This window comes from Panthera leo, chromosome B3, assembly GCF_018350215.1.
Source record: "Panthera leo isolate Ple1 chromosome B3, P.leo_Ple1_pat1.1, whole genome shotgun sequence".
Lineage (NCBI taxonomy): Eukaryota > Metazoa > Chordata > Mammalia > Carnivora > Felidae > Panthera > Panthera leo.
This window is the reverse complement of record NC_056684.1, coordinates 37664199-37687813: the sequence shown is the minus strand read 5'-3', so window position 1 is coordinate 37687813 and position 23615 is coordinate 37664199. Positions and strand designations below refer to the sequence as shown.

The following is a 23615-nucleotide window of genomic DNA, read 5'->3' as shown; positions in this document are numbered from 1 at the left end:
CGCTCGCTCAAAATAAATAAATACACGTTAAAAATGTTTAAATAAATCATTTTGGGGGATCTTGTTGCTGTTTTTGGCTGCTGGTCTTTTTAAAGAAGTTTATTTTTCTCCTCCCACATGGACTCCTTTCTCTCTCCCTCCCCCCCCCCCCAGCTTTTTAAAAAAATTTTTTTAAACATTTATTTATTTTTGAGAGACAGAGACAGAGTGCAAGTGGCGGAGGGGCAGAGACGGAGACACAGAATCTGAAGCAGGCTGCAGTCTCTGAGCTGTCAGCACAGAGCCCGATGTGGGGCTCGAACCCACGAACGGTGAGATTGTGACCTGAGCTGAAGTTGGACACAAAGTCAGACACTCAAGCAACTGAGCTCCCCATCCCTTTCTCCTCCCCTTAATCTTTAAAAGTATATGTGACATCTTTAAACCTTAGTCTTCTGAATGGATTTGAGAATAGCACTTTCTCTTGACTAATCTCAAGGGACTTTATAAACACAATGTCGCTTCATGTTTGAAGAGCACGATCTAATACATTTTATATAGTTTTGGAAGCCACTAGCTCAGAAAGAGTGTGGTCGGATTGAATTTGGAGTCCAAATGCTTTTTCTTCTTTTGTCCAAAATGTAGCTCCTCAACACAGGCACAGTGCTACGTGCAGGCAAATCACTCAGATTCCTTCTTGTTATAGATTTAAAGATGACTGTCCCCAGATGGTGGAAGGTATGATGGTGGTTTGAGTGTTGCTCAGTTTTTATGTGAAAGGAAAAGTCCTTTCTGGCTTGTTTTGACCTAGTCACGATACACCCATTTCATGAAGTCTGCTATGCACAAAAGTGCACAAAATGAAGATAAAGTGCCTCTCTCCAGCCTGACAAAAGCCATTCCTTTGCAGAATGGTAGCTGCAGTGAAAGTAAATAAATGAATGGACAGCAATCACAGCCTAGTTGATGAAACTGTTCAATTAAAGCACAGGCATTTACATGGTGTAATTTCCCTAAATTGCCAATGAGCCCCTTTAGACACAACCAGTGTTCAAATTGATTTCAGCATTGATTTTGGCTGAAGCTGATAAATTTCTGCTTGTTAGTTAAAGTAATTTTGCAGAAGACTTTGTACTGCAGTATTGAAGTGTTCATTTAGCTGATGGTTAAAAGAGGAGTTATTTACAGAGGCCTCTACTGTTGTTCTGAGATGGGACAATTCCCCAATCATCTTTTACTTTTAATTTTTTAGGCTTCAGTATACCAATCAATAGGTGATTGAAACTGATTAAAACTTATCCAACCAGCTGCCTATGGCAGTTTAATTAGAAGCTGGATGATTCTTAAATTAAAGTTGTCTTGTTTTCATTGCATAGCCATCTTCCAGAAGAGTAAGAGACTAACAGTGCTGAAAACTTCAAGTCTCGCTTTGTTGAGGTATCTCACAAATGTTCAGTCACATGGTAGCTATTCCTAAGGCAGCTCAAAAATGTATTCAGAGGCTTTGGCCGTTATAGAGATTACAAGTAATAATATACGTACTTGTTAGTCAAGGAATTTTGTTTTTCAGGCAAAGGGATAACCTGTAACGTAATGAGGTATGTGAAAGAACAGCTTTCATAAGCAAGATGGACACTTGAGCTGAGTTTTTAAATTCTGCCATGCAGGAGAAAACCAGCAATCATGATACACTATGCATCTCTGTGCTGAAAACCATCAGCTTTGAATTTATATTTTTATTTTGTTTCGAGGTCTTGATTAAAAATCAATCTCCAGTGAATAAAAACGAAATGTTGTTATATAAGTACATGTTGACTTTTCAACAATATTGTGGACAGGGTTATAGAAGAGAAATTTTTGCTTTGGAAAGATTCCCCATTCTCATTTTCTCTAGTGTGGGACAATTTCTTGAGTTTTTAATGGAAATGGGTTCATATTTCTGTCATAGGGGACATATTACATCTGGTACTACAAGGAAGAAAGGAATAAATGGCTCACTTTTCAGAGGTGCATTTACTCTTTGACCCACTAGGGTGCTATTTAGTGTTCTAGGAGAGGTAATTTAGTAAATAGTACCCCAGTGGCCTGAAAAAGTTAATGCAACTCTGAAAAGTGAGTCATTCAATCGATTTTCCCTATTGCTTTTTAAACATCGACACGGACCATATCCAGAGAACCTTGAAGACAACTTGAGTTAGAGGATCTAGAAGCAACCATTTTACGTTCACACAGGCTCATTGAAGCACACACTAGATTTGGCTTCAAAGGACTGGAATCCACATCCCACAACAGTGCTTATCAGATCAGAATCTTGAAGCAGTTCTTTTTTTTTTTTTTTTTTCCAACGTTTTTTATTTTATTTTTGGGACAGAGAGAGACAGAGCATGAACGGGGGAGGGGCAGAGAGAGAGGGAGACACAGAATCGGAAACAGGCTCCAGGCTCCGAGCCATCAGCCCAGAGCCTGACGCGGGGCTCGAACTCACGGACCGCGAGATCGTGACCTGGCTGAAGTCGGACTCTTAACCGACTGCGCCACCCAGGCGCCCCATTGAAGCAGTTCTTAATGTCATCAAACTTTGGTTTTCTTACCTAAAAGGTAAGAATAATAAGAAGAAATGTTGGTGCAAATCAAATAGCTTCTCTCTATAAAAAATATAAGCTATAAAAGCATAATAGAATATTAGTTACTAGTTTATGGAGGTTTTCTGAAATAGCCATTTTTGTGTCTGATTTTAGAAAGTGTTTTATTGTTAGCTTTCCACAAAGAAACTGTAAGCAGATACCTCATTGTAATCAAATCATTTCAGGAGAGAAATTTCCCAGGTCGTTAATCCTCAGTGTGTTCCTGTTTTTCCCCACACAAATTGCCTAAATCGTGTATTTCTCTCATTCTTACCATTCAGCTTTATATTTCATGCCTCTCTGTTTTGTCCATCACATTCTTTCCAAACCTTTGATCAAGAGATCACTGTAATTGTAGCTTCCTTGATCTCCAAGGTATTTAGGCCATATATTAAAAGACATTACTCTAGTTGATGTGGGGAGCGTTAAAGGCTTGAACCAGGCCACATCAACTTATGGAAGAAATATGGAGGCAGTGGTGACAACACTAACTGAGGCAGGTGTGGGAGCAAAAAGGGGTGTGTAACCAGAGTAATTAGAATAAGAAATGACAGAATGTAGGGTCACAGTAGCTTTTCTCTGACTGGAACTCTTTCTAACCCTGCCACATTCCATGTATCATAGGTTAGCAACCAGTACCCTATGGATGATCAGCATCTTGAAAGAGTTGTTAATATCTGTAACCTAATAACATGTTTGATTCGATTCTTAAACAATCGCGGGGGAGGCTCTATTGCTTAACCATAAATTATTTTACAATCAGTAGTCAAGCATTTGTAATAGGTTTTTAGGCAGAACGAAGGTTGGCATAGGCTGCTATTTGAACTCGGACAGTTTACATAAAAAAGCTTCTTTTTACAACTGCTATTTACTTTGGATTTCCTATTTTAACAGCTAAAGCCTGGCTAATGTGTTTATCTATTATGGAAGGCAACAACTGTCAGTGTTGATTTCCCTGAAACTATTTGATTTTTTTTCCTGTGGATGGCTATTTTAGTATGTGACATATTGGTAAAATCCACACCCAAAGAAGTGTACCACGAGAACAAATTTCTCAAAAGATCAAGGAATAAAACAAAATTTTCATGAACTGAATCACAGCTAATTTACATGTGGATACTGAAAATGTGTCACTGAATTAAAAGATGATATCCAGGGGTATTAAAAGTTAATCTCACAAGATAACAGAAGATTTTTGTTTGTGTATTTATGTATATATTCACACACATTTATGCACTTGACCTTTATAAAGGCAAAGAACTGCTTTTCACTTGTTTGCTGTTGGCTTCAGAATCATTCAGCCTTACAGTCTTTTGGCATAATTTAATAGACTCAAGGCTCAGGTCCTTATTTTATTTAATTAAAAAAAATTTTTTTATTGAGAGTGAGAGAGAGAGACAGAGTGCCAGTGGGGAGAGAGGCAGAAAGAGAGAGAGAATCCCAAGCAGGCTCCATGCTCAGCACAAGCCCGACGTGGTGCTTGGCTTGTTCCCACAACCGTGGGATCATGACCTGAGCTGACGTCAAGAGCTGGATGCTTAACCAGCTGCGCCACCCAGGCGTCCCAGGCTTCTTATTTTTAAAGAGGAGACTCAAAGGACATCTCCTCAGGCCAAGGGTCTCCTTGTGGTGTTGTTAACCCTTTAATTTCCATCATGTCCTGTCTTTTCTTTTGTGCCAAGGCTATAAAATCTTTAGGTGGAAAAACTTCTGAGTTGGAAAAAGACTTCTATTTGTTATTCTAAATCTACATAAAATCAGAGTTACTTTTTTTCTTTTTTGGTGAATAAATAAAATATATAACGAGCAAGGAAACAGCATCTATAAGTATGGAAACTGATGATCTTATATCGGATAAGGTATATGATGTATGGTATTGGCCTTAATGGATACTAATTTTTTAAATAAAGAAATAGATTTAATAATTAAATCTGAGGGGCACCTGGGTGGCTGTCAGTTCAGCATCTGACTCTTGATTTCTGCTCAGGTCATGATTTCCCGGTTTGTGAGTTCGAGGCCCGCATTGGGCTCCACACTGACAGTGCGAAACCTGCTTGGGATTCTGTCTCTGTCCCCTTCTCTCTCTCTCTCTCTCTTTCTCTCAAAATAAATAAAAAAATAATTAAATCTGAGTATGGTCAACTCTAACTTTCTATGCTAATGAGAATTAAGAGTTGTATAGATAATTAAAATGGATAACTAATAAAAAAAATCTCATTTTAGACAGTGATTTGTCTCCTCCCAGTCATACTTTTTGTCCTAATGAATTAGATCTCAGAGAGGTTTCTCTTTCACCTTGTCTCCTTTATTCTGCCCTACCTCTGACGCACATGTTGGACATATCTCTGTGGCATTTAAAGAACAGAGGAGCAAGGAATCCAGCATATCCCAGAAGCTTTGAAATCGTTGCCTGAAAAACAGCGTGATTTTGTCATATGGAAAAGCCATTACTATGGCCGAAGCGAGCAAGTAACAGCAAATGCATTTGTAACTTTTATTTATTTAAAATAGTCTGTGCTCCGTTTCTTTTTTGCCTTGTACGTATCCTGTGAGAGATCCAGGGAGCAGCATAGATAAACATCATGTTCTTTCTTGCTTACCTAAAATAAGACCATCCCTTTCTGATTACTGGTTACTTCTTAAGCCAAATCCTAACTATTGTTTTCATCATTTTAGTGACTGGATTCCTTTCTTAGGTTTCCCATTCATTTGGAGAATTTTCCAACAATGATAGCCCTCTATAAATAATTCACAGAGTAATTGTGTTCCTCTTTTCACTAACCTCTGCAGTATGTTATGTGAGAAGTAGAACTTACGTCAGTGGTGTTTACTCCACATGGTGTATGAAAGACGGTCTCTCTCCTGCACAGGACAGGGACCGTGGAGCCCTGGTTTTGCCACTGTGATTAAAAGTTATCACACATGCAGTGACTCTTGAGATCCTTGTTCCAAGGGGCAAAAACAGGGAAAGATGTTTGTTTCCCTATTCATTTTAATGACCATTTTGCTAACAAATTGGCATTTCTAACATATCAGTTTTACTGAACCTTGAAATATTTACAGTCATATTGTAGGCCAGCCCCTCCGTTCTGAAATTATATCCTACCTCACAATCGGTAGAGAAGCACAGATACTCCCTGTTATAAATTTTTTTCTGCTCACAATTGAAAATAATTTGATTAGAGCGTGTATAGAAGTTAATGTGCAGAATAGTGCTGTAGAAATTAGTTGCCTACTTTAATTGTATGAGATTGTACAAGCTTTATGAGAAAATATATGATCAGCTCTAGGTTATTTATTTTATGAACAGGAGTCAGCTGGGACGATTGATATTTTTTTGGTTCTCCTAGAACTTGAAATTCTAAGCGTAAATAATTTCAGTAAACATTGTAAAATACAGATGCAGTTGATCTTAGGCATGACATAAATTTGTGTGGGAGTCCAGATGTTGGAAAATGAACACAGGTTGTTTCTCCCTTATGTCCTGTGTGAATGTAGGACTTCTTAACAGTTTGTTTTGAAATTTTTCTTTTCCTTCCACACTTTTAAAGATTCTTAGAGAAATTCAGTTTATTCACCAGACTGATGTGTCTTTTAACAAATTCTCATTAGGATTTATATGAAAGTGAGCCCACCTTTTTTAGCCTTGTATATATTGTATTAGACCCTTCTTTAAAATTTCAGAAACCCATAACAGAATTAATTGCATTTGTCCCCAAGTATGGCTTTGAAATCAGTCACGTGATTTTTTTTGAGTCCCTACTCTGGGCAAGTTACTGCACTTGGCAGTGTGGGGAGTAACCCCAACCTTCAGGGCCTCAGGGACACCATTCCCGGGTTCTGTTGCTGGCTTACTGTGTGCACTGTTTCATCTCCTTTACTGGTTTCTTCTCATCTCTCCGACTTCTGAATTGGGAGTGCCTCGGGTTCAGTCCTCAGACCTTGTCTCTAATTAATTCATTTCCTAAGAGAGCTCTTGTGGTTCCATGGCTTTGCGTATCATTCATATGTTGATGAAACCCAAAAGCACATCTCCTTTGCCCTAAACTTCAAACTCCTATCTGATTACCAGTTGGACGTCTTTTACGCATGTCAGAATTACCCAAAATTGAACTCTTGATTTCCCCTGAAAGCTGCTCCTGTTCTGCAGTTGTTCCAGTCTCAGTAAATGGAAACTCTGTTCTACAAGTTGCTCATGATAGAAACTTTGCAGGCACTCTTGATCCTTACTTTTCTCTCAGACCGTCCACCAAATTTACTCACAAATCCTGTTGGCTCTTCCTCAAAACTCCTTTAAGATACCAGCTACCTCTCACTACTCTTTTCCTACCAGCGAAGTCTAAGCCACTATTATCTCTTGCTAGGATTATTTCAGCAACCTCCCATTAAGTCTCCCAGTCCCTATCCTTGGTTTCCCTGCAATGTGTTCTCTCCATCTAGCAGCCAAAACGATTTAAAATATAAGCTCTCTCCCCTCCTGCCATGGCCTCTCAGAATAATAGTTGGAGTTCTCACCATCGCCTAAATGGTACTACACAGTGTCTTCCCATTACCCTTCTGACCTTGTCTTGCACAGCTAGCTCTGTTGTTTATTCCACTTCTACCTCAGGGCCTTTGAACTTGCATCTCCTCTGCCTTGAGTCCTCTTCTTTCAGATGTCTAACTTTGGTGTGGTCCCTTACTGCTCAAATGTAACCTGATGAGAGACATTCCCTGATGTCCTTCCTACCCCTAAAAAAAAAAAAAAAATGCTCCTAATTTTGGCCACTTGTCACTTGGTCCTTACTTTTATTCTTTTTAATTGTACTTGCCCTACCTGACATAATTGTGTAGTTATTTGGCTATGGTCAGTCTTTCCTCTAGAACGTAAACTCTTAGAGCAGGGACTGTGGTTTGTCCTCTGTCCCATCCACAATGCCCATTCATTGTGCTTGGCAATTGGGAGACATACATTTAAGTATTTGTTAACATATAAACTAAGTTTCTAGGAGGAAAGGGTGTCATATACTGTGGTAGCAGTTGGAGATACAGAAATGAATAAAATGGACCTTGATGCTGCCCATGAAACTTAAAGTAGGAGAAGACATAGACCCTATATTAAGAATTTACTATTGTATTTAATTAGTAATTAGAGTTTACAACATAGTTAAATAAAGCATACACTGGTGAAGTGAAACAATGACTTTGAAGAGAAACAATAATTCATAAAAGCAACATGTGAAGTATTGTAAGACATTAGAGTAGTTGATGCCAATGGATAAATTCAACCATGTAGAGGTGCATGGGTGGCCCAGTTGGTTAAGTGTCCAACTCTTGCTATCGGCTCAGGTCGTGATCCTGCTGTCATGGGATTCAGCTCCACGTCAGGCTTTGTGCTGAGTGTGGATCTTGCTTGGGATTCTCTCCCCCCACTCCCCCTGCATTCTCTTTTCCCCTCCCCTGCGCACTTAATGTGTGTGCATGCTCCTCTCGCTCGCTCTCAAAATAAATAAATACAAAAAATCCAACCACACAAACCACAAGGTAGAGAATCTGGTAGGTGGAATTTTAATGCATTCTTTTCTTGAATCCCACCTTCTACATTCACACATATCCTGAACTAACCTTATTGTAAACTATTCTCTATGTGTATGCTGTCTGTACTGGAAATAGCCCAAGGGCTGACTTGAGATGGATCCAAATTTGAATCCTGTATTTGCCACTCATGAACTCTTATTAACTTGGATGAGTTTTTTTTTTTTTTTTTAATTTTTTAACCTTTATTTTTGAGACAGAGAGAGACAGAGCATGAATGGGGGAGGGGCAGAGAGAGAGGGAGACACAGAATCGGAAGCAGGCTCCAGGCTCTGAGCCATCAGCCCAGAGCCCGACGTGGGGCTCGAACTCAAGGACCGTGAGATCGTGACCTGAGCTGAAGTCGGACGCTTAACCGACTGAGCCACCCAGGTGCCCCTGGATGAGTTTCTTAATACCTTAATATTCCAGGGTCTGTTTTTATTATTATCTTTAGTGGCTTATGATACATCATAGGGGAGTTTGAAGATGTCTGTAGACTCTTAGGAATTGTCAATACCCCCCGTTTCCCCCCCCCTTCTGCCTTCTCCTGACTACCCCTTTATTTATTAACTCCTAAATATTTGAGTAGCTACTGTATGCTACATATTATGCTAGGGATTGTTGAATGAAGTAAATGTGGTGTCTGCCTTCATGAAGCTAAAAAGTACAGGATTATATAGTCTAAAGCTGACTAGGTAAAGTTTCTCTGTTTTTGTTAATAAATATACCGTAACTCTGTCATCTTAACTTAAAATTTTAGGTTTATTTTGCTCATTCCCACATTTTATAAATACTCTCTAACCCAAGTCTTTTGTATCTTTTTCCTCCCTTTCCACATCCACAATTACTACCCGAGTTCATACCACCACTACTCGCATAGACTACTGTAACAGCTTTCTAAATGCTCCTTGCCCTTTCTGGTTTCTCTGCCTTTTTAATAGTATTGTGGTAATCTGCAGCCAGAGTAAAGTTTAAAAAATTTTTTTAAGTTTATTTATTTATTTTTGAGAATGACCGAGACAGTGTTAGTGGAGGAGAAGCAGATAGAGAGAGGGAGAGAGAGAATTCCAAGCAGGCTCCGCATCAGCCTGACATGGGGCTCAAACCCACGAAACCATGAGGTGACTTGAGCCAAAATCAAGAGTCGGACACTTAACCAGCTGAGCCACCCACGCGCCCCCCTAGAGTAAGGATTTTATGGGGCTCCTGGGTGGCTCAGTCAGTTAAGCGTCCAATTTCAGCTCAGGTCATGATCTTGCCATTTGTGGGTTCGAGCCCTGCATCAGGCTCTGTGCTGACAGCTCAGAGCCTGGAGCCTACTTAGGATTCTGTGTCTCCCCCTCTCTCTGCCCCTCCCCTGCTCATGCTCCGTCTCTCTCTGTCTCTCAGTAATAAATAAACATTAAAAAAATTTTTTTTAAGTTAAGGTCTGATCATATCACTCATCTATCCAAAAACCTTCAGTGGCTTTGTATTGGTCAGCAAATTGGGTACAGCAAAAGTTAAACAACAGTACCAAAAGCTGAAAGACAATGGTATCCTTAAAAGACTATGAGAAAATATTTGTCTCAGTTAAAGTGTCATTTAAGAGTGAGGGTAAAATAAATACACCTTCAGAAATTAATAAAAAGAATGTGTGTGTGTGTGCGCGCGTGTACATGTGTAGGCAGAGAGAGAAAGATAAATAGGGGGAGGAGGACGTGTTAGTTTATTACTGGGAAGTACTTTAGCTAGAACGAAACTGAATCCAAAAAGGAGTAAAATGAAAGAAGGAATGGTGACTATTTAGATAAACCTAACTATATAAATTTTTTTTTCAATGTTTATTTTTCGGAGAGAGAGAGAGAGAGAGAGAGAGCACAAGCGGAGGAGGGGCAGAGAGAGAGAGGGAAACACAGAATCCAAAGCAGGCTCCAGGCTCTGAGCTGTCAGCACAGAGCCCGACACCGGGCTCGAACCCATGAACAGCGAGATCATGACCTGAGCCAAACTTGGATGCTTAACCAACTGAGCCACTCAGGCGCCCCAGATAAACCTGACTATACAAAACAACAATAGTAGTGATTAGTTCAGGGACATCAAAATGAAGTCAAACAAAAAGACTGGACAAAATAATATAAAGTGAGAAGGGCTAATTGGAATTAAAATATTCTAAGATTTTTATATTGTTTGAGAGAGGATAAAGATAGCAATTAACTTACTATTTTGTTAAATCAGGTATGATTATTAAAAATTGTATAAGTAATAACTAAAAGGCAAAGAATGGATGTAGAATTCCAAAACAAATAGAAGGAAGAAAAGGGTAATAATCCAGTAAAGTAGAGAGAGAGAGGTGTAAAGTAAATGAATTGGTGGTAGGAATAGATCCAAATGTATTAGTAATTACAGCAAGTATAAACAGACAATAAATATCAGCGATTACAATAAATATATTGCCAATTAATAGATTGGTTAGATTGAACTTTTAGAAATAAAGCCATATGCTCTTTTAGACTCTTTTAGGATACATTCCTAAAACAAAGACAGAGAAAGGTTGAGGGGCTCCTGGGTGGCTCAGTCAGTTGAGCATCCGACTCTTGATTTTGGCTGAGGTCATGATCCCAGAGTCATGGGATCGAGCTCCACGTCAGGCTCCACACTGAGCATGGAACCTCCTTAAGATTCTATCTCCGCCCCTCTTCCGTTCTCATCTGGGTTCTCTCTCTAAAAACAAACAAACGAATAAATAAATTTAAAAGCAGAGAAAGGTTGAAAGGGAAAGATGGGGAGAAGGTACCAGGAAAAACTAATCAAAAGAAAGCTGTGGTTACATTAATATAATAGAAAAAAAGTCCTTAAGGCAAAAAGTATCATTAGAGATAGAAAAAGCTACTATATAATGATAGAAGAAGAGGACTGTGATTACATAACAGCCCAGAACTTACATGTAACTAATAACAATCTTAAGATACATAAAGCAGAAATATTCAGAAGTACAAGGAAAATTTGGTAAATTCAGTCATAGTGGGATAATGCCTCTCAGTATTCAGTAGATTAATCAGACCAAAATTAGTAAGGATATAAAAGATTTTAACATCACATTTAACAGGTTAGTTACATGGTCATATATTAGAACTCTTCATTATTTGGGGTGCCTGGGTGGCTCAGTTGGTTAAACATCTGACTCTTGATTCAGCTCGGGTCATGATCTCGCAGTTTGTGACTTTGAGCCCCACGTTGAGCTCCGCACTGGCAGTGTGGACCCTACTTATTTCTCTCTCTCCTTCTCTCGCTACCCCTCCCCTGCTCTTGCATGCATGCCTTCTCTCAACATAAATAAATAAACATTAAAAAAAAAACCCTTCATCAATCAAATGAGAATATAAATTATATTCAGGTACAGAAAATTTAATTTTTAAAAACCATACTAGGGCACAAGGCAAGTCTCACTGAAGTTTGTAACATATAGATCACTTTTTCTGACTATGGTAGTTAATTTAGAAATCATTAATAAGGGGTGCCTGGCTGGCTTAGTCAGTAGAACACGTGACTCTTGATCTTGGGGTCGTGAGTTCAAGCCCCACGTTGGGTGTAGAGCTCACTTTAAATTTTAAAAAGTTGAAAAAAAAAGAAATTATTAATAAGTTAACCTTCTCCTACATTCGGAAATTAAAATGCACACATCTGAATAATTTATAAGTCATATATTATAATGGAATAAAAACACAACTGATCAAAACCATATATGAATGCTCATGTGATACAGTCATACCTAAAGGGTAGTTTTTTGTATAAACGTTAGAGAAGAAAAACTGGATATTAATAGACTTAACATCTAACTCAAGAAAAAAATTAAAAAAAAAAACTTTTTTTTAAACATTTATTCATTTTTGAGACAGAGAGAGACAGAGCATGAATGGGGGAAGGTCAGAGAGAGAGGGAGACACAGAATCTGAAACAGGCTCCAGGCTCTGAGCTGTTAGCACAGAGCCCGACGCGGGGCCCGAACTCACAGACCGCGAGATCATGACCTGAGCCAAAGTCAGACGCCCAACCGACTGAGCCACCCAGGCGCCCCCTCAAGAAAAAAATTTTTGATGGCAGGGGTTAATTCCAAAGAAAGTGGAAGGAAAGAAACTTAGAAAAAAAAAATCAAAATTCAAGAAACAACTCAAAACCAACAGCTGGTTCCTTGGAAAGATTGAGCACGTGTTACAGAAAGAAGGCACAAACAACAAAATTTGGGTGAAAAAAGGAGACATAATTCTAGACAGAGCAGAGATTTTTAAGAGGATACAATAAAAATTTTATGATAAAATTAAAAACAGAAATTGAACAGTTTCCTAGAAAAACTTTAAACTGCCTTAAGAAAAATAAAAAACAAAAATAGATCTGTAGCAATTAAGGAAATGTATTCATTTATTCATTCAACAAATATTCATAAAATGCGCCCAGCACAGTTTTAGGCACTGGAGATACAGCAGGGAACAAAAAACCAGAAGTTCCTGTTTTCATGGAGCTTGCTTTCTAGCAGTGGCAGACAGATAATAAATTAATAAACGATGTTAGGTGTTGATAAATTTCTATGAAGAATAAAGAAGGAGAATGAGCTTTTTAATCTCAGGTAGTCAAAAAAGTAACTTTGGATCTGAAGTAAGTGATGGAGCAAGCCAAGTGGAAATTGAAGGAAGAGTGTCCCAGGCCTGAGGAGTAGGTACGAATGGCCTGAAGCAGGAGGATGTTTGGAGGAGCAGAGTGAGTAGTGTAGATAAGGGAGATTGGCAGCTGCAGAGCTCAATGAGTAACCGAGGAGCCCTTCTAAGACTTTTGATTCAACAGTTGGAAATCTACCCTTAAAGTGGGGATGATGATAATAACTTCTCCTCCTGTTATATGTCGAACTATATCTCAGTAAAGCTGGGGAAAAATAATTCCTACTCCTAAGGCTATGGAATCAATTAATTAAATGCATGTAGAATTCTATCCAAGTGACAGATCTTCTTTTCACCCATAAGTAGTATTCATCTTTTCAAACATTTATTAGGTACGGAGCACCTCCCATGGGCCAGGACTCATGCAAAGTATAAAGAATGCAAAGATGATTAGGACATGGTAGTGTTCCCTGCCCAATATGGGAGATAGATAGAAACAATTTTCTGCAGTGTACTACGTGTTATAACAGATACTAAAGACTGAAGACTAGGAGAGGCCTCAAATTTTTATTTTATCTTCTATGAGGGTGTATATTAAAAGAAGGTATGTGAATTTTTAAGGTAGCTTATATTAACAGTAATTAACAAAAGCTTTCCTGTTAACAGAAGAATGAAAAGTAGGTTTCTCATTTAGCAACAATGATTGTCAGGTGGTGTTTCTGCTGAGATGAACACCGAATGTGGTACTATCTGTAGTGAAAATAGGCTTTGGTAACGGACAAGAGATAAACCTGGTAAGAAATCTAGACCTTGAATCATGGTATAGTCCTAGCATTTTAGATGACTGATTCTTTGTCTTCAGCAAGTTGGTTCAACATGAAATAATACAACTTGCTTTTCTTAACTAAAAATGATACACTGCAGCCTTTTTTCAGTCTTCTTTCCTAAAGCTTTATTAGCCTTCTTTTGTAGAGCACACAGCCTGACTCTTTTTTTTTTTAATTTTTTTTTTTTAACGTTTATTTATTTTTGACACAGAGAGAGACAGAGCATGAATGGGGGAGGGTCAGAGAGAGGGAGACACAGAATTGAAACAGGCTCCAGGCTCTGAGCTGTCAGCACAGAGCCCAATGCGGGGCTCGAACTCACAGACTGCGAGATCATGACCCGAGCCGAAGTCGGCCGCTTAACCGACTGAGCCACCCAGGCGCCCCACAGCCTGACTCTTAAAGCACAGAGAGAACTCTTACTCTTTCGGTTTTAGCAGGTTTTATTCTTAAAACGCCTAGCTGCTCTGAAAACTTCCCAGGATCCTGACATTTAATGCATGCTTACTATGTGCCAGGCCTTGTCCTCAGTGCTTTACCTGCATTTATCTCCTGGAATCCTCACAGCTCTGTAGGTAGGGACCGATTTCCGCTTTCCAGACTTGAGACACAGTGAGGTTTTCTAACAATTTAAGTTCACATTAAGAAGTGGCCGAGCTGGAACATGCAAAAGAATGAAACTAGACCCTACTCTTTCACCATGTACAAAAAACCCCGCAAAATGGATTAAAAACCTAAAATCCTTGAAGAGCACAGGCAGTAATTTCTCTGACATCGGCCATAGCAACATGTTTCTAGATATGTCTCCTGAAGCAAGGGAAACAAAAGCAAAAATAAACTATTGGGACTACATCAAAATAAGTTTCTGCACAGCAAAGGAAACAATCAACAAAACTAAAAAGCAACCTACAGAATGAGAGAAGATATTTGTAAATGACATCTGACAAAGGGTTAGTATCCAAAATATATAAAGAACTTATACAAATCAACACCCCCCAAAACAAATAATCCAATTTAAAGATGGGCAGAAGACATGAACAGACATTTCTCCAAAGAAGACATCCAGATAGCCAGCAGACACATGAAAAGATGCTCAACAAAACAAAACAAAACTCAACATCACTCTCCATCAGGGAAATACAAATCAGAATCACAATGAGCTATCACTTCATGCCTGTCACAATGGCCAAAATTAACAACACCAGAAACAACACATTTTGGCAAGAATTTGGAGCGAAAGAAACCCTCTTATACTGTCAGTAGGAACACAAACTGGTGCAGCCACAGTGGGAGACAGTATAGAGGTTCCTTGAAAAATTAAAAATAGAACTACCCTACAATCCAGCAGTTGCACTCTTAGGTATCTACCCAAAGAATGCAAAAATACTAATCCAAAGGGATACATACACCCTGGTGTTTATAGCAGTCTTATTTACAATAGCCAAATTATGGAAACAGACCAAGTGTCATCGATTACTGAATGCATAAAGAAGATATAGTATGTCTCCGTATATATACACACACACAGACACACACTGTAGAATATTATTCAGCCATAAAGAATGAAATCTTGCCATTTGCAACAACATGGATGGAGCTGGAGAGTATAATGCTAAGTGAAATAAGTCAGAGAAAGATAAATACCTTATGATTTTACTCATATGCGGGATTTAAAACAAAGAAGCAAAGGGAAGAAAGATAGAGGCAAACAAAGAAGCAGACTCTTAACTATAGAGAACAAACTGAAGGTTACCAGAGGGGAAGTGGGTACGGGGATTAAGGAGTGCACCTGTGACGAGCACCAGGTGTTGTATGGAAGTGTGGAATCACTATATTGTACACCTGAAACTAATATTACACTGTATCTTAACTAACTAGAATTTAAATAAAAACAAAAACAAAAACAAAAGAAGTGGCAGAGCTGGGATCAAAACCTGGACAGTGACTAAGAGCCTACACCCTTCGCTCTTCTCCCTCTCATGATAGGTTGACAGTGCTTGCAGAATTCTTCTTTGTCTGGAGACATTCAGAGGTGGTGGTCCTCAGCCTGACTGACATAGGTCGCACCTTTTAAGTTTTGAATTATGAGCTTCCCTGCCCTAGAATGCCGTTAAGAAAACTTACACATCACCACATATTTCTTTTAGGTCCTAAAATGTGTGTATTCTGCCACAGTTCCAATCTTGGCCTTGCCGTTGATTGTTAAGTTGGGACAAGTTTTTTCACCCTGGCTTTTGGGTGTAGCCAATGTAAAAGGAAAGGATTAGATTAGACAATTCTTTATATTACCTACTATCTCAATAAATTATCTGATTCTGTACCAAAGTTAAAAGTTGATGCCAACTTTTTGTCTAGTCATCTAAAACCTATTGTTCCAAATGAAAGAAGAAAGTAAGAAAATACAGATAGTAAGTGTTGCCCTCTGTTACCCATCTCCTTGCTATTTTAAATACTCAAAAAATTTATGCCAGGCTACTAGTTTGTGCCTTGCAAAAGTGTATATGTTGTTGTGTGCTCAATTTTAAGGGCTGGGAGTATTCCCAGAAGGTCTGTGCTGGTCACAAACAAACCGGAACACTCAAGGACTCAGCACTCCAAATATAACATAAAAATGCTTCCTTCATGCACTCATTGGAACAGGTAATTACTGTAGCAACAATAAACTAATTTGAAGTGTTAGCTGTTAATTAAAACAATGCAGAGGTGTATAGTTGTCTTTTGGTGTAACCAGAGCCTCCATTCAAACTTCATTAATCACTTTATAGTTAATGTGTTGGGGAAGGTCAAGACAATTGAGATGCAGTATCTGTTGAAAGTAAACAAATTCCTTTTCTCCAGGTAGAATGCCATTTGCAAAGTTAAGGGACACGTTCAACTCATGACTGGCCTTGCCTTTGTCATCCACTTCTCCCTGATGATTAAATGTTAAACTGGTACTGTCATTGCACTGTAAACCAAACCTCCCAGCATCTTTATTGCTCGAAATTGAACCCAAACTTCCACGGATGAATTAGCGTGCGTCATAATTAAATCATCAAGCCTCCCCCTTTTAATTCACTTGGAAATAGGAGACCTTTCTTTTGGAAAAGACATCGGCCTTCTTGACAAGCTAATTAAGTTGCCAAACTGTCCAGTACGGTGTATACATTAGACTATCTTCTAGTCATCTCCTTATCACTGCTGTTGGTCTCAAACGTCCAAGTGTTGCTTGTTGTCCAAAGTAGCACCACGGTTCTTTTTGCAACTTTTGAATCCTTGTGTATGCATTCAACTGTTCTATCTTCATATTTTAGTCCTTGGTTAGGAATTCTAATATGCAGCATTTTTTAAAGTTTATTTATTTATTTTTTAACATGAAATTTTAATATGAAATTGTCAAATTGGTTTCCATACAACACCCAGTGCTCATCCCAAAAGCTGCCCTCCTCAGTACCCATCACCCACCCTCCCCTCCCTCCCACCCCCCATCAACCTTCAGTTTGTTTTCGATTTTTCAGAGTCTCTTATGCTTTGGCTCTCTCTCTCTAACCTCTTTTTTTTTTTTTTCTTAAGGTGGAAAATGGAAGAATTTCTAGTATACAAGGGGAAAATAATATATTGTTATCTTACATATTATATTACCTACATTCGCACAGAATAAGGTTATTAACTTCCTTCAAATCACCTTTCAGATTAGTATAATCTAACAACTTCTCTGTCAGGCAGTGACAACACCACAATGTTAGTTTTTATATACCAGTCTGTCGTATGAGTTCAGATCTATCATGAGTCGAATCATGACCTGAAATGTAGCTTCACATTCTAAAAGTCTTATGTTAACATAGATAATAAATTAAATGGTAATTTGTTCTAAAACCAGTATATTATAGGGGTTCCTCTTATAAAATGTATACCACTTGATGCAAAGTGTAAAATTTTTTAAATTTCAGTTTTATAAATGCAGGAGTATTTATGTATACTAGAGAGGTTGATATTTAGAGAAAGTCTTTAGACACCTTACAGGTTAAAGAACTCTTAAGTAAGGTGAATAGTTGCCACTTAATTTTTATAATCTTGCCTTTCTTTAAGTGAGATACACTTGGGTTTCTTTACAATTAATTGTTAAAGGCTAAGTTTACTTTCCGTAGTCCACTCAAATAGGAAAAGCAGAACAAATTTCTTGTAACACTAATATATATAGGTATATACATATATAGATATGCACATATCTATATATGTATGTTTTTTCTAGTATTACCCAAATTTGTAACATTTTATGTGTGAAAATTTACAAACACTTGATGGTTCTTAATAATGAAACCATTTTTATAAGTCAGTCACTTAAAAAAAAACACTTGTCAGTGATTGCAAAAGGCCAGTAAATTTACTAAAATTCTAAAATTTGAATTACATACTTCAAATAAGTGAATTTTACATATATAATTGCACCTCAATAAATCTGTTAAAAAATTTGTCAGAGCAGCCACACAGATATTTCTGCTGAAACAACAGAAACTGATATTTTCATTTTGATAATAGTAGAATCTATGTTTTGTTTAAGAAATGAGCAGTTTTTTCTACTGAGTCATCGCCAAGTAAACTATTGGGAACCTGGTAAATATATTTTGCAACTTGGCCGGTAAAGTCAGGGAATTCCTAGGAAGCTAACTTCCACTGTCCCACATCTTCCCTGCCCAAACACCTTAACACAGCTGGGCGAGAAGAAGAACAATCTGATTTTGGCCAATTTGCAAAATCCTCTACAGTGCAAGATTTTAACTCTTGCAAACCGATTGTTTATTTATACTTTTATGGACTTGCAAGAACAGTGCTTGTTTATACTGTGTGGTTTGTTTAGACACTTCTTTATAAGACGGATTGTCCCTGGATGATGGTCAGAATGTACCTTCCTTGCAGAACGTGTGTGAAAGGCCACATGTCACTTAAACATAAAAGGTCTTGATGAGAAGTAATGGGGTTTTGTTTCTGCAAACCCGATTATTTTATTCCTTTTCATAAATGAGTGTGTTTCTTTTCCTTGATTTCAATTGTTATTTCACTGTATCTGGTCATTTGAGCTTGTCTCTTTTCTAAAGCTTTTTTAATATTGAGAGGTGCTAAAATTGGGAAAAGATGAACCACATACTTGAGCCTGATAAGTCTGTGATTTCTTATATGAATTTATATCTTAAGCCGTAGCTAATCCCATGTGTTTTGAGATGATTTTGATGAAATGTAGAGATTTAGTTTACCTGTATATATAGTTGAAGTACACAAAAGGAAAACCTCCCACTTTACAAATGGCTCCGCACAGTGTTTAGCCGAAGACTTAGAAGATTCCCACGCACACAGTGATGGTCAGTTGTGAGGATCTGGAGGCAGAAGACTTGGGTTTGAGGTGTCGTTCTGCCACTTATCAACTCTGTGCCCTTGGGAAAACTGCTTAGCTTCTCTGCCCTTCGGAGATCTCAGTCTCTAAAAGGAAGATGATAATACCCACATTACCTCAGAGGGTTATTTTCAGGTAATGTATAGTGAATGGTTGTATAAACCATTAAGCTCGATAGAAACATCTATTGCTCATGTTATGAGTGTTCTTTGAAAGTATCACATATCCCATTGCTGGCAGATATGTTCTAATTTATATTTACGTCCTTAACCATTCTGTAGGTTGTTTAGTATCCCAAGTGATTTTGTCATGTTTTTTTCTTCCCATAGAGCATATCATGTCCCAAGTGGGAAAATATTAGCTGTAAAGGTAAGTGCTGGATGTGTTTTATGAAATTCATGAAGTTCTTAATGCTCACTACTTTGTCCTTCTCCGGTTAGCTTTGAGTCACAGTTATTGTGAAAGAGGAGATGAAATAATGTGTTAGCTTTGAGTCACAGTTATTGTGAAAGAGGAGATGAAAGATTTGGATGGTAGGTTATGGAAGCTTTGGTCCTGTTGTGGTAATCAGCTTCTTCTCTCAGGATACCTTCACCAGCTCAAGCACTGTTTTCCTGTCTATTGAGTTATTTGTTCCTTTAGATGTCAGAACTCTTAGATTGTTGTCAATAATATATTTAAAGACAGTCAACTTTAGGTTATTCAGTCCAAGAGAAGGGAGCACCCCTATAAATCATCTAAAAAAACTCGACTGTTTGTCCTTGCAAGGGCATTATAATTTCTCATAATTTCATACATTTTGAATTACACTTAACCTTGGCTAATATTAAAATTCTCATGCATGATTATTTAGTTAGGTATGGCAAGGGGCTAATAGCTATTTCTGAAAAGGATTAAGAGCAATTTTAAAGAAAGGACACATTTAAAACAGAGCTGTTAGAGACTTTGAATAAATGCAAACAGCAGGTGTTTACAAATATGCTGTCTACCAGACCTGACCATAAAACTGAGCTTTAGAGCAAGGACTATATTGTTGTCACTGTATATTCCTAGATTCTATAAAATTTATAAAACATACTAGATGTTTAAGCCGAGTTGATTGAATGAATCATTTAAGAGTAGGTATGATTGAGGTGCCTGGGTGGCTCAGTTAGTTAAGCATTAGACTCTTTATTTCAGCTCAGGTCTTGATCTCAGGGTTGTGAGTTCAAGCCCCATGTTGGACTCCACACTGGGCATGAAGCCTAGTTAAAAAAAAAAAAGTAGATACTATTGCTGTGTTGAAATTTCATCTGAGTTGAATGAATGAATGATTTAAGAGTAGATATAGTTATTCTATTTAAACTTTTAGTTTAGCCCTGAGCTTCTTGGCTGCCAATGCAAAATCCAAGTAACTTATTTAATAGTCATACTCTGAAAGAAAGAAATGTGCTATTTCTTCAAAACAGGCAGAGTTTCTTTTATTAAATCTTAGCAGTATGTTATTTAGTTTCTACATATTTAGAGATTTTCTAGATATCTTTCCATTATTGGTTTCTAATTTAAGTCTGTTGTGGTCAGAGAACATACTGTCTATAATTGGAATTATTTTAAGTTTACTGAGATTTGTATTATGGCCCAGGATATGAATTATCTTGGTTAAGTGTTTCCTGTGCACTTGAAAAAAATGTATAGTCTGTTTTATAGGGTGTTGTGTAAATGTCAATTAGATCAAATTGGCTGACAGTGTTCAAAATTTCTGTATGCTTTACTGCTTTTTATCTATTTGTTCTGTCAACTGTTGAAAGATGGGTGTGGAAATTCCCAGCAATAATTGTGGATTTGTCTGGTTTTTTTCCTTGCAGTTCTTTCATCTTTTGCTTCATGTTTTTTGCAAATCTGTTAGGCATATTTAGGAGTGTTATGTCTTGTTGATGAATTGGCCCTTTATTATTTCATTACAAAGTGGCCCTTCTTTGGCCATGATAATATTCTTTGCTCTGAAATCTACATTGTCTGATATTAACATAGATAGCTACTGCAGCTTTATTTTGACTAGTATTAGCATGCTATAGCCTTTTATTTTTAACCTGTTATGTCATTTTATTTGAGATAAATTTCTCATAGCCAGCATATAGTTGGGTCTTGTATTTTAGTCCAATCTCATAATTTCTGCTTTTTAATTGCACCTGCCAGACTGGCTTGTGAGGCTGGTCATCTTGATATACTTTGTTCTTTCCTTCCCTAATATCATTTAAAACATTTTCTTTGGAAACTTTTTAAAAAAGTTACTTAAACTTACAGAAAAGTTATAAGATGCTTCCTCCAGATTCCTCAGTTGTCAACAGTTAACTACGTTTGGTTTAAAAAAAATATGTACACACACACACCTTGGTTTGAGAGCGTAATTCATTCTGGAAACATGCTTGTAATCCAAAGCACTTGTATATCAAAGTGAATTTCCCCATAAGAAATAATGTAAACTCAGATGATTTGTTCCACAACCCAAAAATATTCACATAAGAATGATTACAAGTGGTGCCTGGGTGCCTCACAGTTGAAGCACCCGACTTTGGCTCAGGTCGTGATCTCACAGTTTGTGAGTTCGAGCCCATGTCAGGCTCTGTGCTGACAGCTCAGAGCCTGGAGCCCACTTTGAATTCTGTGTCTCCCTCTCTCTCTGCCCCACCCCCACTCACACTCTGTCTCTGTCTCAAAACTAAAAAAAAGTAAAAAAATTATATAAAAAAGAATGATTATAATACTGTAATGTAATACAAAATAATAAAGAAAATATAAAATATAAAGAAAAATAAACAAATTAACCTGCACTTACTTTTGAAAACCTTTGTGGCTGGTATGAGGGAGACAAGAGAGAGGAGGGTTATTGTGTAGGACGACTTTCACTATTACTAATGGAATCACTGCTGTCTATTGGCTCAGTGGAATCTTTTTCTGCACGGGAGCCATTGTATATATACACTCACACGGATGTTGACTATGGTACAGTGTTAATAAAGTCTTGTCATATACTGTATTTAATGTAACTGGCAATAAGGCAGCAGAGGAAGGGGTCTATATCTGCAGTCAGCCTGACCTAGAATGAAGCAAAGCATTCCTAAGCTTACTCTTGTATGGAAAAGCAAAGGACTGTCTATAAGTGATCTGAAGTGACAAAAAAATACACAAGTGCCAGTTGTGGGCACCTTCAATGTTCTGAAAAATCACTGACTTCTGCCAAACTGTGTGGCCTGAAACCAACCATCCAGGCATGGGAGATGATCACCCGCAATCCTACAGCGAGAGAGAGAGAGGGAGAGAAAACCTTTGGCTCAGTTGTGATCATGTGACATTCGGCATCACGTACTACTCATATTGCAAGCCATCGCTCATGTATCAAGTTAAAATTTATTAGAAGTGTTTGCTCGTGTTGCAGAACACTCACAGAACAAGTTACTTACAAACCAAGGTTTTATTGTGTTTAGGATTTGTTGAGATTCTTGGTTCTGTGGATTTTTAGCCTTCATCAAATTTGGGAAATTTTTAGCAATTATACCTCCTCCCCCAACTTTGGGAACTTAAATTCCATCTGTGTTAGGTTACTTGATGTTGTCCCATACTAAAATGATCCTCTGTTATTTGTTTTAGTCTTTTTTTTTCTCTCTAATGTTTCATTTTTGGATAGTTTCTGTTTTCAGGTACTCAAGTTTTTATCTACACTGTCTAATCTACTATTACTCTTGTCCAGTGTATTGTTCATCTCAGGCATTGTACTTTTGATCCCTAGAAGTTTATGTGGGTCTTTTTTACATCTTCTGTGCCTTAACATGCTCAGTATTCCTTCTACCTTCTTGTATGTATGTAATGTAGTTATGGAATATGTGGAATATAATTTTATTAATGGTTTTGTCTATTAATTCCAGGGTATGTGTCATTTGGGGTCAGTTTTGACTGATTACTTTTTCTCCTCATTTTGGGTTGTATTTTCTTATTTTTAAAACCTCTTTTTTTTTTTTCTTTTTGAGAGAGAGAGAAGGAGGGTACAAGTGAGAGAGAGAAGAGAATCCCACAAGTGGCAGAGAAGTGGGGCTCATGCTCACCCGACCTGAGCTCTCCCGATGCGGGGCTCATGCTCACCCAAAGTGGGGCTCAGTCTCACTCGAAGTGGGACTCGTGCTCACCCGCTGCAGGGCTTGTGCTCACCTGATATGGGGCTTGTGCTCACCCAAAGCAGGGCACAATCTCACAGGATGTGGAATTCGAACTCACCAACTGTGAGATCATCACCTGAGCCGAAGTCAGATGCTTAACAACTGAGCCACCCAGGCACCCTAAAACATCTTATCATTTTTGATTGGATGCCAGTTGTGTCTCATACTAGATACTAGATATTTTTGCATTGCTATAAATACTTTTCAGCTTATTCTGAGATGCTATTTAGTGACTGTGAAAGTTTGATCCTTTCAAGACTTACTCTTAAGCTTTATTAGATGGGACCAGTCCAGTGGTTAGTTGGGAACTTATTTAACCCCACACAATTAAGGTGACAGTCTTCTGAATACTCCACCAATGCCCCGACCATTACGGGATTTTCCACACTGCTTGGTGGGAGTGCAAACTCTTTCTGCCTAGTGTGAGGTCTGGAGATTGT

The 23615-nt window shown here is 38.0% G+C and overlaps 1 protein-coding gene across 17 annotated transcripts in view; it reads left to right on the top strand.

Moving 5' to 3' along the window:
• Positions 1 to 23615, top strand: part of MAP2K5 (mitogen-activated protein kinase kinase 5) — a 270688-nt gene that overhangs the window by 70276 nt on the left and 176797 nt on the right. For all 17 annotated transcript variants that reach the window (XM_042941603.1, XM_042941608.1, XM_042941602.1 and 14 more), the window contains exon 9: positions 19315 to 19354. In XM_042941603.1, the coding sequence (XP_042797537.1) occupies positions 19315 to 19354 (40 nt within the window). The remainder of the gene's footprint in view (positions 1 to 19314; positions 19355 to 23615) is intronic.